Below are 16980 nucleotides of genomic sequence, written 5' to 3' on the forward strand. Positions count from 1 at the left end.
GGAGGAAAGAGAGTGTTAAGAAGGGAATCCTTTGTCCAGCTCCAATTGCACGCATGTCTTAATAAGAAAGTCTCGGTCACAAATAACGACAACACAATCACATTTCAGGCGTCAAAAAACAAAGACACACAAAATTAAATTTTGAGTAAAAGCTGAGTAAAAGTGCTTGAGGCACTTACAGGGCTGGTGGGGGTCTTTGGCCAGGCCCCAGCGACAGCAGGATGGCTGCTAATGATATCTCTGCTGTCCTGCGCCTCATGACAAGAGGACAGACTAGCAGGGCTGGGGGACAGGGGACATGGGGTGGGGGGCTTGGACATACACTGAGAGGAGCTGTAGCGGTCCTGCGACGGGGAATAGACGGAAACAGAAACATAAACACACGCCGCACGCACACGTGATGAGAGACTTTCATACACTCTCTCACAGAAACATAAACACACGCACGCCGCACGCACACGTGATGAGAGAGATTTCATACACTCTCTCACAAAAACATAAACACACGCACGCCGCACGCACACGTGATGAGAGAGATTTCATACACTCTCTCACAAAAACATAAACACACGCACGCCGCACGCACACGTGATGAGAGAGATTTCATACACTCTCACAAAAACATAAACACACGCACGCCGCACGCACACGTGATGAGAGAGATTTCATACACTCTCACAAAAACATAAACACACGCACGCCGCACGCACACGTGATGAGAGAGATTTCATACACTCTCTCACAAAAACATAAACACACGCACGCCGCACGCACACGTGATGAGAGATTTCATACACTCTCTCACAAAAACATAAACACACGCACGCCGCACGCACATGTGATGAGAGACTTTCATACACTCTCTCACAAAAACATAAACACACGCACGCCGCACGCACACGTGATGAGAGAGATTTCATACACTCTCTCACAAAAACATAAACACACGCACGCCGCACGCACACGTGATGAGAGATTTCATACACTCTCTCACAAAAACATAAACACACGCACGCCGCACGCACACGTGATGAGAGACTTTCATACACTCTCTCACAGAAACATAGTCAAACAATCATGCAAAACCTTTCCTCAAAGGCATCCTGTGAGTGAGCACTCAGCGGTCTGCAGCCAACGCGTACGCGTGTGTAACTACCCTACGGAGAAACCCCACAGAGAAACCCGAGCCAGTATGCAACCTTTCGCCTGCCTCGCTCTTTCTCTGCGCCCCCCCCCCCTTTTCTCTCCCCGATGGCCCTTCTCTCAGTCACACCTGGAGTCTTTCAGGCAGGTTTGACTGGCTTCAATATATCCCAACACAATTGGAAAATCACACGGTGGAAACTACGAGCCATACAGACGGGTTTGAGCAACAGCATTCTAAGGCAGGCAGCCAAACAGAAGCAGGCGAGGAGCTTTAGCACCAAAGGCCACAGCCGGTATTACTAGTACTCTTATGTTCTCACGAGTTGAAACATGAAGCCATGCTAGCTACTGCTGCGGTCTTTGCCCTGACAGCAGAAACACACAAAGCCAGGCAAATATAGGAGGAGTGATCATTAACTAGACCTGAGACAGAACAGAAATAACAGAAGTTCCTCACAGTCGAGTTGGGCTGACAGACCTCTTTCAGTTGTTTGTGATCAAGAGGCCTTTCTCACCAGCCGGTAATGAGGTGAACAGACTCAAATGAACGCGGGAAGGAGAAGGAAAAAAAAGATGTTCACATTCACACAACTATGTCTGGAACTAAGAGGAGGAGTACAAATACCAAACTAAACCAGAGAGAGGGGAATTTGAAACAAGGGAGGGAGGGAGGTGAAACGAGAGAGAGAGAGAGAGAGAGAGAGAGAGAGAGAGAGAGAGAGAGAGAGAGAGAGAGAGAGAGAGAGAGAGAAAAAAAAAACAGGAAAACCCCAAAAGAAGCTCTGACAAGAGAAAAGGGAGCCCGTGAGAGAGAGCATTGTGAACAGTAACAAGTTCTTTGCAGTTGACTGGAGACAGGTTATTTTGGTATGCCTGTCTGTCAGACATCCAAAAATCAGTCAAAAAAGACACTCACTCACACAGTCATGAGTGGGGTAATAATGATGAACAATATGCTGAAAAGAGAGCATGAAAAGCCTTTTTTAATACAAAATGGCACCGCTATAAAGCAGTATTTATTTTGGCATCCACTCTCCCAGTAGGCACAGAAGAAGACTATGATAGAGATGGAGAAAGCGAACCGATGTCAGTGCTTCTTCCTTTAGAAAATCCTCACAACGACTCAAGAATGTTTTTCTCAATTCTCTGTGTTCCTTTTTGTCTGCTGCCTCGTTAGATGCGGTGTTTGCTGCGCTTTGCCACATTCAGTTTCCTCATCCAAACACATGCATTATTAGGACATGCTTTCAGAGGTACTGGCAGGAAACGAGTACATGTAAAAGGAACGGAGAGGAAAAGCGGATGCTTCTGTTAGAGCGATAGCTGGTACCTTGGGTTTAGGTGGTGGTTCGACGGCAGGGGCAGGAGTGTTGCCCTCCCTGTGCTGCTCTGGAGGCCTCCGTTTGGGGTCAGGGGGACCCACCATCCCCTCTCCTCCCATCTGCATGGGCCCTGTGGCGACGGGAAAGGGGGTTAGGCTCTTGTTCACTGTTATACTGGGGCTCGTCTGTCTGGTATACATGTAAAAAGACGTTGGACAGCTCGTTAGCGAGTTTCGACCCAGATCTGTTTGTTTGTGTCTTACAGCCAACTCCTATGGCCATGAATGATCATATGAGTTGGCTTTACAACACAAACAGATCTGGGAACAGGTTATTAGTTAGCTGCCTTGTCAGAATGTATGGCATACCTGAGGGTGGGGGTGCGTTGTAGAGCGGGTGGGGCCCCTGTGGGGTCATCCTTCCAGAGGTGTTAGCTCCTGGCTGCTGGCTGTAGAGGCCTCCAGGGCTGGGGCCCACACCTCCGGGGCCCATGGGGTTCATGCCAGGGTGGTGCGGCATGGGGGTCATTCCCTGCCTGAAAACCAGAGCAAGAGTTTGGATTAGTCATTTACCATCACCTTAATACAGAACATCATTACCAAAGGCATTATATTCATACAGTTCACTCAACTATCAGTGGAGGCTAGTGAGCGGAGGACAGCTCACAGTTTTGGCTGGAATGGAATGAACGGAACCGTTTGACAACCATATTCATTCCGGTTCAGCCATTACTAGGAGTCGGTCCTCCGGTTTAAAGTGCCACCAGTCTCTGCTGTTATACAGTACATTCAAGTCGAACTGACGGACAGATGGAAGTATTGGTAGATTGAGGGATTTTAGTTGTGAGCAAGAGACAATATGAATAGTGCATGTCGGTAATGAAAAGCAGTCCGGCAGCAGCTTTTCTCAACGCCACAAAGAAAACGCGCTGTTAAAACAGAAGAAGGAGCGCGAACATTTACAACACTAAATCCTGGGGGGGGGGGATAATATGCACATCTAAAGGCTGGGGAGCAGTGAGAAGAAACCCCCTGTGGTCACTGCTCCCCACCCACCGCCAGGCTCCCTGTGCGCCACACAGAGGGTGCATCCTAATAATGTCTCCTTCCCCCCAAAGTGTGCACTCGTTCACTTCCCTTCACCGATTCAAAGGGAAATGACCGGTATAAGAAATATATAGTGGAAACTCCTTCTAGCTCATGCCTACACAAATCCAATGCTTTTAGATTTGTGGGAAGTAGTGAATGAGTGCACACTTCAGGAGAAAAGAAAGATTAATGGGAAGTACTCAAACACAGCACACACGCCTCGATTCCTCCCTCTCCATTTCCCTTAGAGGGGAAATTAAATGAGTAACGTCCCCGACCTATTGGAGTAACACGTCCATACCCAACCAGTACCAAATGGCACCATATCCCCTGCATGGAGCACTACTTTTGACCAGGGCCCAAAGGGTGTCATTTGGGATACAACCATTGTCTTCTCCCACCCCCGTACCAACATTCATTCCTCTCCCAATCCACTGATGCTAATAATGAGACCATCTACATTACCAATTAAATCAATGCTAAACTAATGAAACTAACAATCCAACCAATGCTACAGGGGATTGGATTTACCTTCCCTCTCTCACTCTGTCTGACAGAAATGTTCCCTCAAATTTTGGGGGCCACTGAACAAATGTCATGTCTGTGCAACTTCCATCACGCGTTTACTGTGAACACTGAGGCTGTACCCGCTTTAAGTTACAGTTTCAGACAGTGGTCAAGTAGGCTATTGTGGCTATTTGAGAATAATGTAGGCCTACCATGTAGAAAACGCATCCCTAATGTAGGAAATGCATCCCATAATATGTTAACATGGAAATAGCTGTTCTATTGTTCAGCCTACAGTACCAGCCAATGAGTGGTGTTCAATGTAGGCCAACATTCCATGAGACTCTAAGAAAAAAAAACATGCAGAGCTTGACATTAACTCGTTTATCCACTTGTCCTTCAGACAAGGAGTTGACTGAACATGTTGTTGTGTTGTTTGGCGCAAGAAACCACATGACCATGAATTATTACAGAGAATCAGAAAATGATCCTGCCCTCTGCCTATTGGCTACTTAGCTTATTCAAGCCTGTCTCAAATACAACACTGCCCTTTAAAAACAAAAAAAGCTCTTTACCTGACTGGCTTTTCAAAGATGTCTAGAAATGTACACGTTTTGTGTTCTCGTAGAAAGCTATGACTCCCCCATTTCTGACTACAAATGATCTATAACTGGGCCAATAACTCACATCTATTATTGAGAAGAGAATTGGATTGGATTCAGCGTTTGTGTACCATGTCTCCTAGAGGTCTGAACCAAGAGTTTGATATCAGACCATTTCTTTCATGAATATGTCACTTTGATTTGTCTTGCCTTCCAGATCACCTACTTTTGTCATTTTGCAAATATATATTATGTTCTGGAACCATTACATGCACCCATCTCGTTATTTAATTATGAGAGATATACATATGTTTTTTGCACTCACCATGCGTCATGTACGCAATGGTCATGTGAGGTGAAATGTGTATATTTTGGGATGTGAACCCTCAGTGTGTTTGACCTGATGAAGATCCGTTTCGGATAGAAACGTTGAATTGGTGAACTGGGAGCTTTAACAGTGTGCGGGGCCTTCTTGTTCTATACAGATCCATATAAGGCAATGGTCTATTTACATACAGGCCTACCGTAGCTCTGATTGGTTATGCCGCACCGGTTAGTGTGTAGAGTACGGGCAGAGTGGTGCCTGTCAATGCAATAGAATCCTACTCCGATGCGTTCTGCCTACAAGAAAATCTCTTACATAGTTTAGTTTTACATATTAAGTCTTGCATAGTTCCTTTTGTTTCAGAAGGTTGTATTGAAAGTGGCTAATATTGCGTTGATTCTATCGCAATTCCCACAGTAACGGGAAACGTTGATAGTTAACTAAGGGGGAAAAGTTCAATCTCATGCTTCTCTGCATGGGCTGATATTTCTTCTGTGCGGCAGTCCCGGGGGAGCTGCGCGCCCCACACACGCGCGCAGCTTAGAGGGAGCACTGGCAGTCTCGCTAATAATATATCCAATCCTTTTGCGTTGCCCATGTTTTATTTCAATCAAGTTATGAATTTCTAATCAGCATTGTTCCCTTTTGACTTTGCAGGGTCATAATATTGCTTGGCCTTTTTCTCTGATTTGTCAAGGGTTTTCTTCGACGGTGCAAATAATGTACTGTACACATCCGCTGGTCTCTGACGAAGCCATGCAGTAGCAGGAGAGAAAACATGCCCGTGTTGACTGGCCACAGCGGCCAGGTTAGTCTCACAACCCAGAGTTGAAGAGTGGGACTCCTGTGCAGCAGAGCCTCAGTGGAGCCCAAGGTTAGTCTGTCTGAGTGAGCGGGGGGTGTCTCCAGTGCAGCCCAGGGTTAGGTTAGTGATGTGACCAGTGGACAGCAGCATGCAGAGTCTGTATTACAGACTGCAGCCGTGACACTGACACCTACCCGTACTGCTCAGCCTGCTGCATCATGGGATGGATATGGCTCTTTGCACTGCTGACCTGGGGGTGGTAGGAAGGAGAGTGGGGAGGGTGATGGGGTCGGGGATGGGGGTGTGGGGAGGTTTGGGGGTGTGGGGAGGTTTGGGGGTGAGGGTGGGGCTGATGATGGGGGTGGGTGGAGGGAGAGTGATGGGGTTGAGGGTGGGGTCGAGGATGTGGGTGGGGTCGAGGATGAGGGCTGTCTTGGGGGTGAGGATAGGGGTGTGGGGAGGTTTGGGGCTGATAATGGGGATGGGGTTGAGGGTGAGGATGGTGGCTGTGTTGGGGATGAGGTTGGAGGCTGTGTTGGGGATGGGGGGAGGTTTGGGGGTGATAATGGGGATGGGGTTGAGGGTGAGGATGAGGGCTGTATTGGGGATGAGGTTGAGGGTGTGGGGAGGTTTGTGGGTGGGGATGGGGGGAGGGAGAGAGGGGAGGACGGACCCCAGGCCAAGACTGGCTGGGGTAGGCAGGGGAGCGCGCGTAGGGAGGCCTGGAGTGAGGGACGGAAGGAGAAGTCTTTGGTTTCCAAACTCACACAGAGACATGAGGAAAAAGTCTGTAGCGTTCTTTAGTACACACCTCATAACCTTAGAGTGTGAAAGATGGGTGGATGCGGGGTGTGGAGGAGTGAATGTGAACATGAGGAACTTAAGTGTCAGTATAGCCCTTAGTTGCATCCCAAATGGCACAATATCCCCTATGGCTCTGGTAAAATGCACTACATTTTACCAGAGCCATATGGGCCCTGGTAAAAAAGGGGGTATAAAAACAAAATAGGGGATAGTATGTAATTTGGGACGCGACCTATTAGCATGTATAACCCTTCTGTGGCCCTCCCTGGCCCCTGTCCTGACTCACCGGCCCTGGGCAGAGGGGTTGGAACCAGCGTTTGGACCCTGCATGGCGTTGGGGCCGGGGCCTGCCTCGTGGCCCGGCTTGCGGTTAACGCTGGGCATGGGCGGCCTCATGCCCTGACCCTGTCCGGCAGGCTGCGGCATGCTGGGAGAGGTGGGGGCCATGGTGTTGGTGGTGGCACAGGGGTAGGGGCGCCCGCTGGCCCCTGGACCCAAGCCTCGCCCGGCGGGCATGGAGCCACAGGGCTGTCCGGGGCCCTGGCCATGCATGGGGCTGCTGGCGTTCATGCCCAAACTGTTGCTCATGCCAGGGCCGGGGCCGCTGTAGTTGGCACTGGGAGCCCCGCCGTAGTTCGGGGGCCTGGGGTAGTTACCTAGAGACAGAGAAATACAGTAACTCATCAGGAATGAGAATCATCAGCTTGATTCACAGACACTTCATTCTTCTATCTATGTTAAGAATTTCAAAAGCAGGGGCCCTGGTCAAAAGTAGTGCACTACATAGGGAATAGGATGCTATTTGGGATGCAAGCAATGTGATGTGAACAGAGCATTGCCTCATGTTCCTCTGTGCCACTGGATGTTCTCCACTCCAGCCAGACCGGTTACTTTCACAATCTGTTATAGTGTATTTCACAAGAGTGGGGGGGGGGACACACACAGAGATGCTTTTGTCATGTGAGACTTCCAAAAAGACTCTCGGCCGTGGCGTTGGAGGGAGAGCTGCCATTTTGGCTCTTCCTGGAGTTATTCTAGGTCTGCCCCTATAACGAGCTCTGTTCAAGAGAGGGAGGGGATGCGAGGAGGAAATAGGGATAGAAGAGAGAAGAACAGAAGAGGGGGGTGGGAGGATAGGAGTGGGGAAGTGTAGGCCTAAGTCCTGGCAGCCAGACAAACTGTTGAGCATGAAAAGGCCTGCAGTGTCGCAGTTCTTGACACACTCAAACCGCCTGGTACCTAAATCTTTGTCTTCGCCCTCTGAATGGAGCACATACACAATCCATGTCTCAATTGTCTCAAGGCTTAAAAATCCTTCTTTAACCTGTCTCCTGCCCTTCATCTACACTGATTGAAGTGGATTTAACACGTGACATCAATAAGGGATCATAGCTTTCACCTGGTCAGTCTATGATTTGTACACTCAGTGTATATGGAAATGATCTGGCAGCAACAGCTCCTCTGTAGAGTCATGTTATACCCAGAATCCCCCTGGGGAACAGAGGGTGTGACCAGTGATGTTTTTAACCCTGGATTGCTAATGCTATGTATTTATTTGATTTATTTCACCTTTATTTAACCAGGTAGGCAAGTTGAGAACAAGTTCTCATTTACAATTGCGACCTGGCCAAGATAAAGCAAAGCAGTTGGACACATACAACGACACAGAGTTACACATGGAGTAAAACAAACATATAGTCAATAATACGGTATAAACAAGTCTATATACGATGTGAGCAAATGAGGTGAGAAGGGAGGTAAAGGCAAAAAAGGCCATGGTGGCAAAGTAAATACATTATGGCAAGTAAAACACTGGAATGGTAGATTTGCAATGGAAGAATGTGCAAAGTAGAAATAAAAATAATGGGGTGCAAAGGAGCCAAATAAATAAATAAATAAATAAAATACAGTTGGGAAAGAGGTAGTTGTTTGGGCTAAATTATAGGTGGGCTATGTACAGGTGCAGTAATCTGTGAGCTGCTCTGACAGTTGGTGCTTAAAGCTAGTGAGGGAGATAAGTGTTTCCAGATTCAAAGATTTTTGTAGTTCGTTCCAGTCATTGGCAGCAGAGAACTGGAAGGAGAGGCGGCCAAAGAAAGAATTGGGTTTTGGGGGTGACTATAGAGAGATATACCTGCTGGAGCGTGTGCTACAGGTGGGAGATGCTATGGTGACCAGCGAGCTGAGATAAGGGGGGACTTTACCTAGCAGGGTCTTGTAGATGACATGGAGCCAGTGGGTTTGGCGACGAGTATGAAGCGAGGGCCAGCCAACGAGAGCGTACAGGTCGCAAATTTTTTTTATATATTTTTTTTTTAACCTTTATTTTACTAGGCAGGTCAGTTAAGAACATTCTTATTTTCAATGACGGCCTAGGAACAGTGGGTTAACTGCCTGTTCAGGGGCAGAACGACAGATTTGTACCTTGTCAGCTCGGGGATTCGAACTTGCAACATTTCGGTTACTAGTCCAACGCTCTAACCACTAGGCTACCCTGCCGCAATGGTGGGTAGTATATTTGGTGACAAAACGGATTGCACTGTGATAGACTGCATCCAGTTTGTTGAGTAGAGTATTGGAGGCTATTTTGTATGTATGTATTGGTCAATGAGAGGCTGTGAAACCACTGGTTGGCCATATTGGCACTCCCCAGAAGGTGCAGTCCGCCATTGGAATTCTACAGTATTTCAAGTACAAAATTACATGTATTTAAGTCGTTTTTGTTGTAGTGGGGAAATCTAATATACTATTGTCTAAATATATATATATATATATATTAGATACTACCGCACTGTTAGAGTTAGGAACACAAGCATTTCGCTACACCCGCAATAGCGTCTGCTAAATATGTGTATGTGACCGATTTAATTTGATTTATACACTGAACAAAAACGAAAATGCAACATTCAATCATTTTAAAGATTTTACTGAGTTACAGTTTTTTCACCACTGGGAAAACAGATATTAATCTGTTGGTCACAGATACCTTTAAAAAAAAAAAGTAGGGGCATGGATCAGAAAACCAGTCAGTATCTGGTGTGACCCCCATTCGCCTCATGCAGCATGACACATCTCCTTTGCATAGAGTTGATCAGGCTGTTGATTGTGGCCTTCAATGGCTGTGCGAAGTTGCTAGATATTGGAGGAAACTGGAACACACTGTCGTACACGTCGATCCAGAGCATCCCAAACATGTTCAATGGGTGACATGTCTAGTGAGTATGCAGATGGAATAACTGGGACATTTTCAGCTTCCAGGAATTGTGTACAGATCTTTGTGACATGGGCTGTGCATTATCATGCGGAAACATGAGATGATGGCGGCGGATGAATGGCACCACAATGGGCCTCAGGATCTCGTCAAGGTGTCTCTGTGCATTCAAATCGGCATCGATAAAATGTTGTGTTCATTGTCCGTAGCTTATGCCTGCCCATACCATAACCCCACCGCCACCTTGGAGCACTCTGTTCATAATGATGACGTCAGCAAACCGCTCGCCCATACGACGCCATAGTGGTCTGCGGTTGTGAGGCCGGTTGGAAGTACTGACAAATTCTCAAAAACAACATTGGAGGCGGCTTATGGTAGAGAAATTAACATGACATTCTTTGGCAACACCTCTGGTGGACATTCCTGCCGTCAGCATGCCAATTGCCGCTCCCTCTAAACTTGAGACATCTGTGGCATTGCGTTGTGTGACAAAACTGCACATTTTAGAGTGGCCTTTTGATGTCCCCAGCACGAGTTGTGCCTGTATAATTATCAAGCTGTTTAATCAGCTTCTTGATATGCCACACCTGTCAGGTGGATGGATTATCTTGGCAAATGAGAAATGCTAACTAACAGGGATTTAAACAAATTTGAGAGAAATAAGCTTTTTTTCGTGTGTATTTGCACAGTTCTGGGATCTTTAACTTCAACACTTTACATGTTTATATTGCATTTATATTTTTGTTCACTGTATACATCTTTGGGTGTGGCATGGATCAGAGACTAGGTAAAACCCCTCCACCTCCCTGAGTGTCCAAGGAAACAGTCTATGGAGTCACAAATAGAACCCTATTCCCTATATGATACACTACTTTTGACCAGCGCCCACAGGGATCTGTACTGCTCAGGGCTGTTGCATAGATGCTTATAGATAGTTGTGAAGGGGCCTCTGTTTTAGGCTTTCTTTAGGGTTGAGACGTTGGAATGTAGTTATTTGAATTACTGGAGACATGCGGCGCGTCGAGAACCCTTTGGTTGACTGGATGAAAGCCTGCTGTGCAGCATTCATCAAGCTACTCTGTTGTTTCAGCTGAGGAAGAAAACCAACCCATGAACCAATGTGTGTGTGTGTGCTGAGTTGTGTGTACTCATCTGGAGCGGGGGCTCACACACACATTGGGTCATTATGGTAATCCATCTCATGCGTTGTGCCTTTATGATGAATGCGTGGCCGATGTGTGTGTGTTTTCATAGCTCTGGTCCTCGCCCCCACCCGCTCCAGAAGCCTGATTAATAGTCCTTGCTTGTGTGTGTGTGCCACTGCTCTGCTCTGTTGCCCTGCGAGGCCTGGAGTAGGCTCTGAACATCACACACTAGACCTGGGTTCAAATACTATTTGAAATCTTTCAGATACTTTGAGCCTTTGCCTTAGTCCCTGTAGAGTGCAAGGTTGGAGGGGTTTAGAGTTTTGGGACTATTATTTTGGTTCCATTGAGCCAGGCAAGCTCAATCAAGCCCAGATAAAGTATTTTTAAATGATTTCAAATAGTATTTGAACCCAGGTCTGCTGGATAGCACAGCCAGCCACACAGCTCTCCTCCATTACCCCAGCCCTGACACACACACACACACACACACACACACACACACACACACACACACACACACACACACACACACACACACACACACACACACACACACACACACACACACACACACACACACACACACACACACACACACACACACAGGGGAGGGAGAGTACAGTATATGTAGAGAATGGAAAACTTGGAGGTTGATTGGAGATTTACTTAGCTGCGGAAAAAGCCCAGCTCTCTCCAACCCTGTAGAAACGTGTTGGAGTTGGGCCATAGGATAGTCATAGCACTGGCACCATTCCACTAGGTGGCAGGTAGCCTAGTGGTTAGATCATTGGGCCAGTTACCGTAAGGTCACTGGTTCAAATCCCCAACACAACAACATGAAAAAAATCTGTCAATGTGCCACTGAGCAAGGCACTTAACCCTAATTGCTTCTGTAAATCGCTCTAGATAAGAGCTAAATGTAAATGTCAAATATAGCCTTCTGCTTCAGGGACGAGAGTGTCCCCCCTATCTACCCTAGGCTGGGGTTAGTGGGTAGATAGGGGGGGACACTCTCGTCCCCCCTATCGTTATTGTGAATTCGTTGTCTACTGTATGCATTGTCCTTTTTCTTAAACACCATTTAAATGGGTACATCACACTGCAACACATTTTTCCCAAGTGGACAATAAAGTGAGTTAAGTAAAGACAGTCTTTCTATAGGCCAGACTAAGGTGAAGAAACGGGCTGGACTGTCTTACTGGGCACCGACATACTCATCAGTCCCTAGCACGGAGGATGTATTACCTCGTGGGGAAGTGCCCCTAGATGCTGATCTTAGGTCAGCTTTGCATTTCCCCTACTAAATGGTTAAGGTTAGGATTGGGGGTGGGGAAGCTGATCCTAGTTTTGTACTTCGGGGAAACTTCACCCTGGAGCGGAATATTACCTTGGGGGCCGTACTGGCTGGTCTGGGATCCGTACGAGGGGCCAGGGCCCCCCTGCTGCTGCTGATGATAGGAGCCCGGGTGCATGGAGCCCCCCAGGGAGGGGTGAGGGGACACGGGGGGCCCCTGGCCCGACTGCTGGGGGCCTGGGGTGTTCCTCTGCATGGCAGGTGGGAACCCTGCAGGGAGGGAGAGGGAGATAATCTTAAATGCATTCAAACTGAGACCCGAACTAAAGGAAGGTTAAAATGGGGGTACTTAAAAAATAGACATTTCTAATAATCTCTCACGTACTCAATGATATGACAACCCAATTGTCAATGTTGCAAGTCTGTTCAATTTTAGTGAACTAACTTCAATTGAATGGTAACACTTAGCCTTGTCTGTTGAAAAGCACTACTAAATGCTACAGCGAACGACCAAATAAACATTTAAATAGATCTGAATAGTGCGACAAATACCACAAGAGCTAATACATCCGCCCGGCCTCTGCAGTAAAGGTCTCATCTATTATAAATTTTAACTTTTCATCTTGCTTGATCAAAACCACATCTAAGGGCATAGTAGTGAGAAAATCATTTGAATACCGTACCTCACTACCACTTCAAGGGATAGTTTACCCAAATTAGATACTGTTTCCTTACCCTGTATCAATGTTTCCGGTAGCCGGTAATAGCCGGCTTTTCCGTTCAAAAAAATGAAAAGACGATAAATAAAATTGGCGGCGGTCAATTGTCCAAGATTTTTTTTTAAATGCCCATTGCGAGATAATCAATCAAATGTATTTATAAAGCCCTTCTTACATCAGGTGTAGAAGCACAAAGTGCAGGTGTAGAAGCCTAAAGTGCTATACAGAAACCGACCTAAAACCCCAAACAGCAAGCAATGCAGGTGTAGAAGCACAGTGGCTAGGAAAAACTCCCTAGAAAGGCCAGAACCTAGGAAGAAACCTAGAGAGGAACCAGGCTCTGAGGTGTTGGCCAGTCCTCTCTTGCCTGTGCCAGGTGGAGATTATAACAGAACATGGCCAAGATGTTCAAATGTATTTTAGCCAATGAATTGATTGAAATACCAGTTGATGTAGCACGAGAGATGCTGCGACAGCTCATCAAACAGAAGTTTGTTGCTGCTGGAGTGAAACATGTGCTTTTATAAGCCCAGTCATTGCGCAAAAAAATGTAAAGGCAATTGCATGTAAAAAAAAAAAACTAAAAAAAACAAACAAACATTGTCACAATTAAAAAGAGGCCTACAATTTTCTTTCTTCTCAACTGGTGAATTGAAGCACGCTTCCCATTCAAGTGCATTGGCAACTAGGCAGGCTTCAGATTGTCAGATTGCAATGAGCTGGAGGCAGTATGCATTTCGAAAACACATACTTAATTGTTTAAAACCTGAACGTTTTCCTAACTATTTTGAGGCATGCCTTGCCTTGCCTTCATAGTAGCCTAGCCAAAATCTAACCACACGTGCAGGCAATTCTTTTAGAAACACTTCCATATGCCATGGAAACAAGTAGCCTTTTTCGCTCATAGTCTTTTGGTTTCCAAATCAACTTTTTCTTTCCCATTGTCCAGTAACCAAAGGCACACTCCTAGTCATATTAGCAACCCGTGCTCCGTGCTCCATGTTGCATATTTACATATCCTTTCTAAATTTCAACTGATATTTTCATCTCTGTCACATGAAACCCCTTACAAATGGTGTTTTCCCACTAATTGCATTATGGAACAAACATAACGCAATTAGCGTAGCCTACTGCCTTGTGCGCATTGCTGTGCTTATGAGTTTTACGTTTGGGGAAGCAAATTTTCAGCATAAAAATTCACCTTTATAAAAAAAAGCATTCCATGCAACCTCACATTTGTAGACCTATGTAAGATAGTCATAATTTAGGCTAATAATATAACTCAATCAAAAAAAGACTGTTTAATGTAGTACGTAGTGGCGTCCAGTACGCAGGCGATATCACAGGAAAATGTTGGCCTTTCTTAAACAAATTGCATGCAATTCTACTACATTTTAAATGACTGGACACATTAGCAGAATGTTTTTTACACAATTTACAGGGTAGACTACTCTGGGACTAACAAAAGTGGCACTGACCCAATGATAAAGACAGTGAATATATACACATCATGGGGGCACTCTGTTCACAACATTGACATCAGCAAACCACTCGCCCACATGCCACCACCCTACACGTGGTCTGCGGTTATGAGGCCGGTTGGACGTACTGCCAAATTCTCTAAAATTACGTTGGAGGTGGCTTATGGTAAAAGAAATTCAATTCCCTTGCAACAGCGCATTTACCGCAATCAGCATGCCAGTTGCACGCTCCCCCAAAAACCTGAGACATCTGTGGCATTGTGTTGTGACAAAACTGCACATTTTAAAGTGGCCTTTTATTGTCCCCAGTACAAGTTGCACCTGTGTAACAATCATGCTGTTTAATCAGCTTCTTGATGTGCCACACCTGTCAGGTGGATGGATTATCTTGGCAAAGGAGAAATGCTCACTAACAGGGATGTAAACAAATTTGAGAGAAGTAAGGTGTTTGTGTGTATTTAATATTCCTGGGATCTTTTACACTTTACATGTTGCGTTTATATTTTTATTCAGAGTAAATGTGATTCCTGGTATTCAGAGCTCTGTGGGTTGACACCCTAATCGGGTTGCGCAACCAATGTACCCGGTAAATGTCTTAAATGTTTGTGAATTAAAATGCTCCTGGCCAAATGTCCGGTGCCGACCTTTCCTACAAAAACCCTGCCCTGTAATCAGTCTATGGACACGGTAAGACAGCAATTCATTTGGGTGAACTATCCCTTTAACAATTTAGTCAGTCTCTATGAGGTCAAAAAAAAAAAAACCATGACCTTCCCCTTCCCTGGGCTTTCACAGCACTCACAAAACCCATTTTAATTGACTCCCCTCCCCAAACGTGGGCCTTGGAGTGATAATTTGTATTAATGCTGTTACACTGTTACAATGATCCCCTTCAGACAGTGAGAAAAAGCTTCTGTCTGGCTGGCGAGGTGTTATTTGGACTACTACTCACAAATATGATTTGGTCCTTTACTCCCCCCCCCCCAGCGCTGGACAGCCTCATTGACATGGCCTGACATCACTGACAACCATATTGGCAGCCGCTGCTGAGAGACAGAGTTACGGTTCCTCTATGAAGGCGGCGTCTGCGTCTTAAATGGTACACTATTCCCTACATAGTGCATTACTTTTGACCAGAGCCCAAAATCATAGCACTATATAGGGAATGGGTGCCATTTGGGACACAGCCAGAGGTCTGGCCCAGTGCTGACAGCAGCCCAGTGGTTTAGAGGCATTGAAGGGAAGATGATCTATGGCTAATCTGTTGTACTAATGATCCTATGGAAAACACCTGTGACCGAGCAGGGGAAATGGACTCCTAGAGGGACATAGGTTCACTAGTATACATCATTAGGGAGGGACTAAAAGCTTGAGTTGCCCATAATCCGTTTAAATATTTCCCTCATAGGGTCAAGATTGTGTACAAGAGGGGAACCTCATTTATCAAACCATCGATGAAATGAAGGGGACGTGCGCAAAAAGCCAACCCCCCCCGTACTTGACTTATCCGAGCGTATACCGATTCCCGCGGACTTCATCGTTCACACGCATGGTAAATATCCTGGAGGAGAGAGGAGGATCATGGTTCCCAAGGTGGTGTGATGTTCAGGAAAATCTCACCTCTCTCCTGAGACATGGGGGACTGGCTCAGGGTGGAATGGGAGCCCACATCAGACATGTTCCCAGGGGTCTGGGGGGCCATCTGGGTGCCTGGGAGAAGAGGGAAGCAAACGTCAGTGGGACGCACACACACACACACATCCATATCCGTTGTGTTCGTGTGTTGGCCTGAAGAGCAGCAGTGTGTCTAGCAAAACGAACCCCTCTCCCTGGGAGCTGTGTGCCTGGTGCCCTTTAATGAGCCCTACAGTGTATGTGTGCGTGTGCAGCAGTTTCTGTGGCGATGGGATGCAGAGGAGATCACAAGTCCGTTGGTACCTCAGTGTGGGGGCTAATGGCTGACGGCTCTCCCAGTAGGGGTGAGAGTGTGTGTGTAGATGACTAAATAGTCTCCCGTCGACCTCGTTATCACCACCCAGAGTAGCGAGAGCGAAAGGGTCGGGGTATAAACTGTAACTCTGGCCACAAATAAGGACAAATCTCCCTAAACTAGTCCAGCCTGGCGTCAAACGGGCAACAAGGCGCTGCACTGTGGGAGAGTAATTGTATTACACTGACTCCGAACTGCTAACATAGTTTAGAAACTATTTTAATGACTGAGGCCTTTGTTTTGGAGCTGAGGCTAGAGCTCCTCCCCAGCTGCCTGTACGGAACCAATCCCCAGCTGCCTGTACGGAACCAGTCTTTTCTCTTCCACTGTGACTAACTACTATAGAGTCGCTAATGCAAAAGAAGTTCTGAAAGAACTGCCTGTAATGAGACAAAGGAGCTCTTTTTCCTCCACAGTTGTGCCAGTCATGACAACCAGAGCTGTGCTGTTCCACTGTGGAGGTCTCAGAACTGCTCTCTGAACTAGAAATGGCTGAAATACTACAAATTCAGTTAGTGTATCAAGCCTGGCAAAATGG

General features: G+C 46.5%; 1 protein-coding gene across 6 annotated transcripts in view; it reads right to left on the bottom strand.

Moving 5' to 3' along the window:
* Window positions 1-16980, bottom strand: part of arid1b (AT rich interactive domain 1B (SWI1-like)) — a 116024-nt gene that overhangs the window by 15325 nt on the left and 83719 nt on the right. For 5 of the 6 annotated variants that reach the window (XM_046297944.1, XM_046297948.1, XM_046297945.1 and 2 more), the window contains 6 exons: window positions 16073-16162; window positions 12346-12522; window positions 6886-7255; window positions 2837-3003; window positions 2477-2598; window positions 180-344 (listed from right to left, as the gene is read on the bottom strand). In XM_046297944.1, coding sequence (XP_046153900.1) covers window positions 180-344; window positions 2477-2598; window positions 2837-3003; window positions 6886-7255; window positions 12346-12522; window positions 16073-16162 — 1091 coding nt within the window. The remainder of the gene's footprint in view (window positions 1-179; window positions 345-2476; window positions 2599-2836; window positions 3004-6885; window positions 7256-12345; window positions 12523-16072; window positions 16163-16980) is intronic. The other variant, XM_046297947.1, reaches the window with a different exon arrangement.

The sequence above is a fragment of the Oncorhynchus gorbuscha genome, linkage group LG14, assembly GCF_021184085.1.
Source record: "Oncorhynchus gorbuscha isolate QuinsamMale2020 ecotype Even-year linkage group LG14, OgorEven_v1.0, whole genome shotgun sequence".
In the NCBI taxonomy this organism is placed as follows: domain Eukaryota; kingdom Metazoa; phylum Chordata; class Actinopteri; order Salmoniformes; family Salmonidae; genus Oncorhynchus; species Oncorhynchus gorbuscha.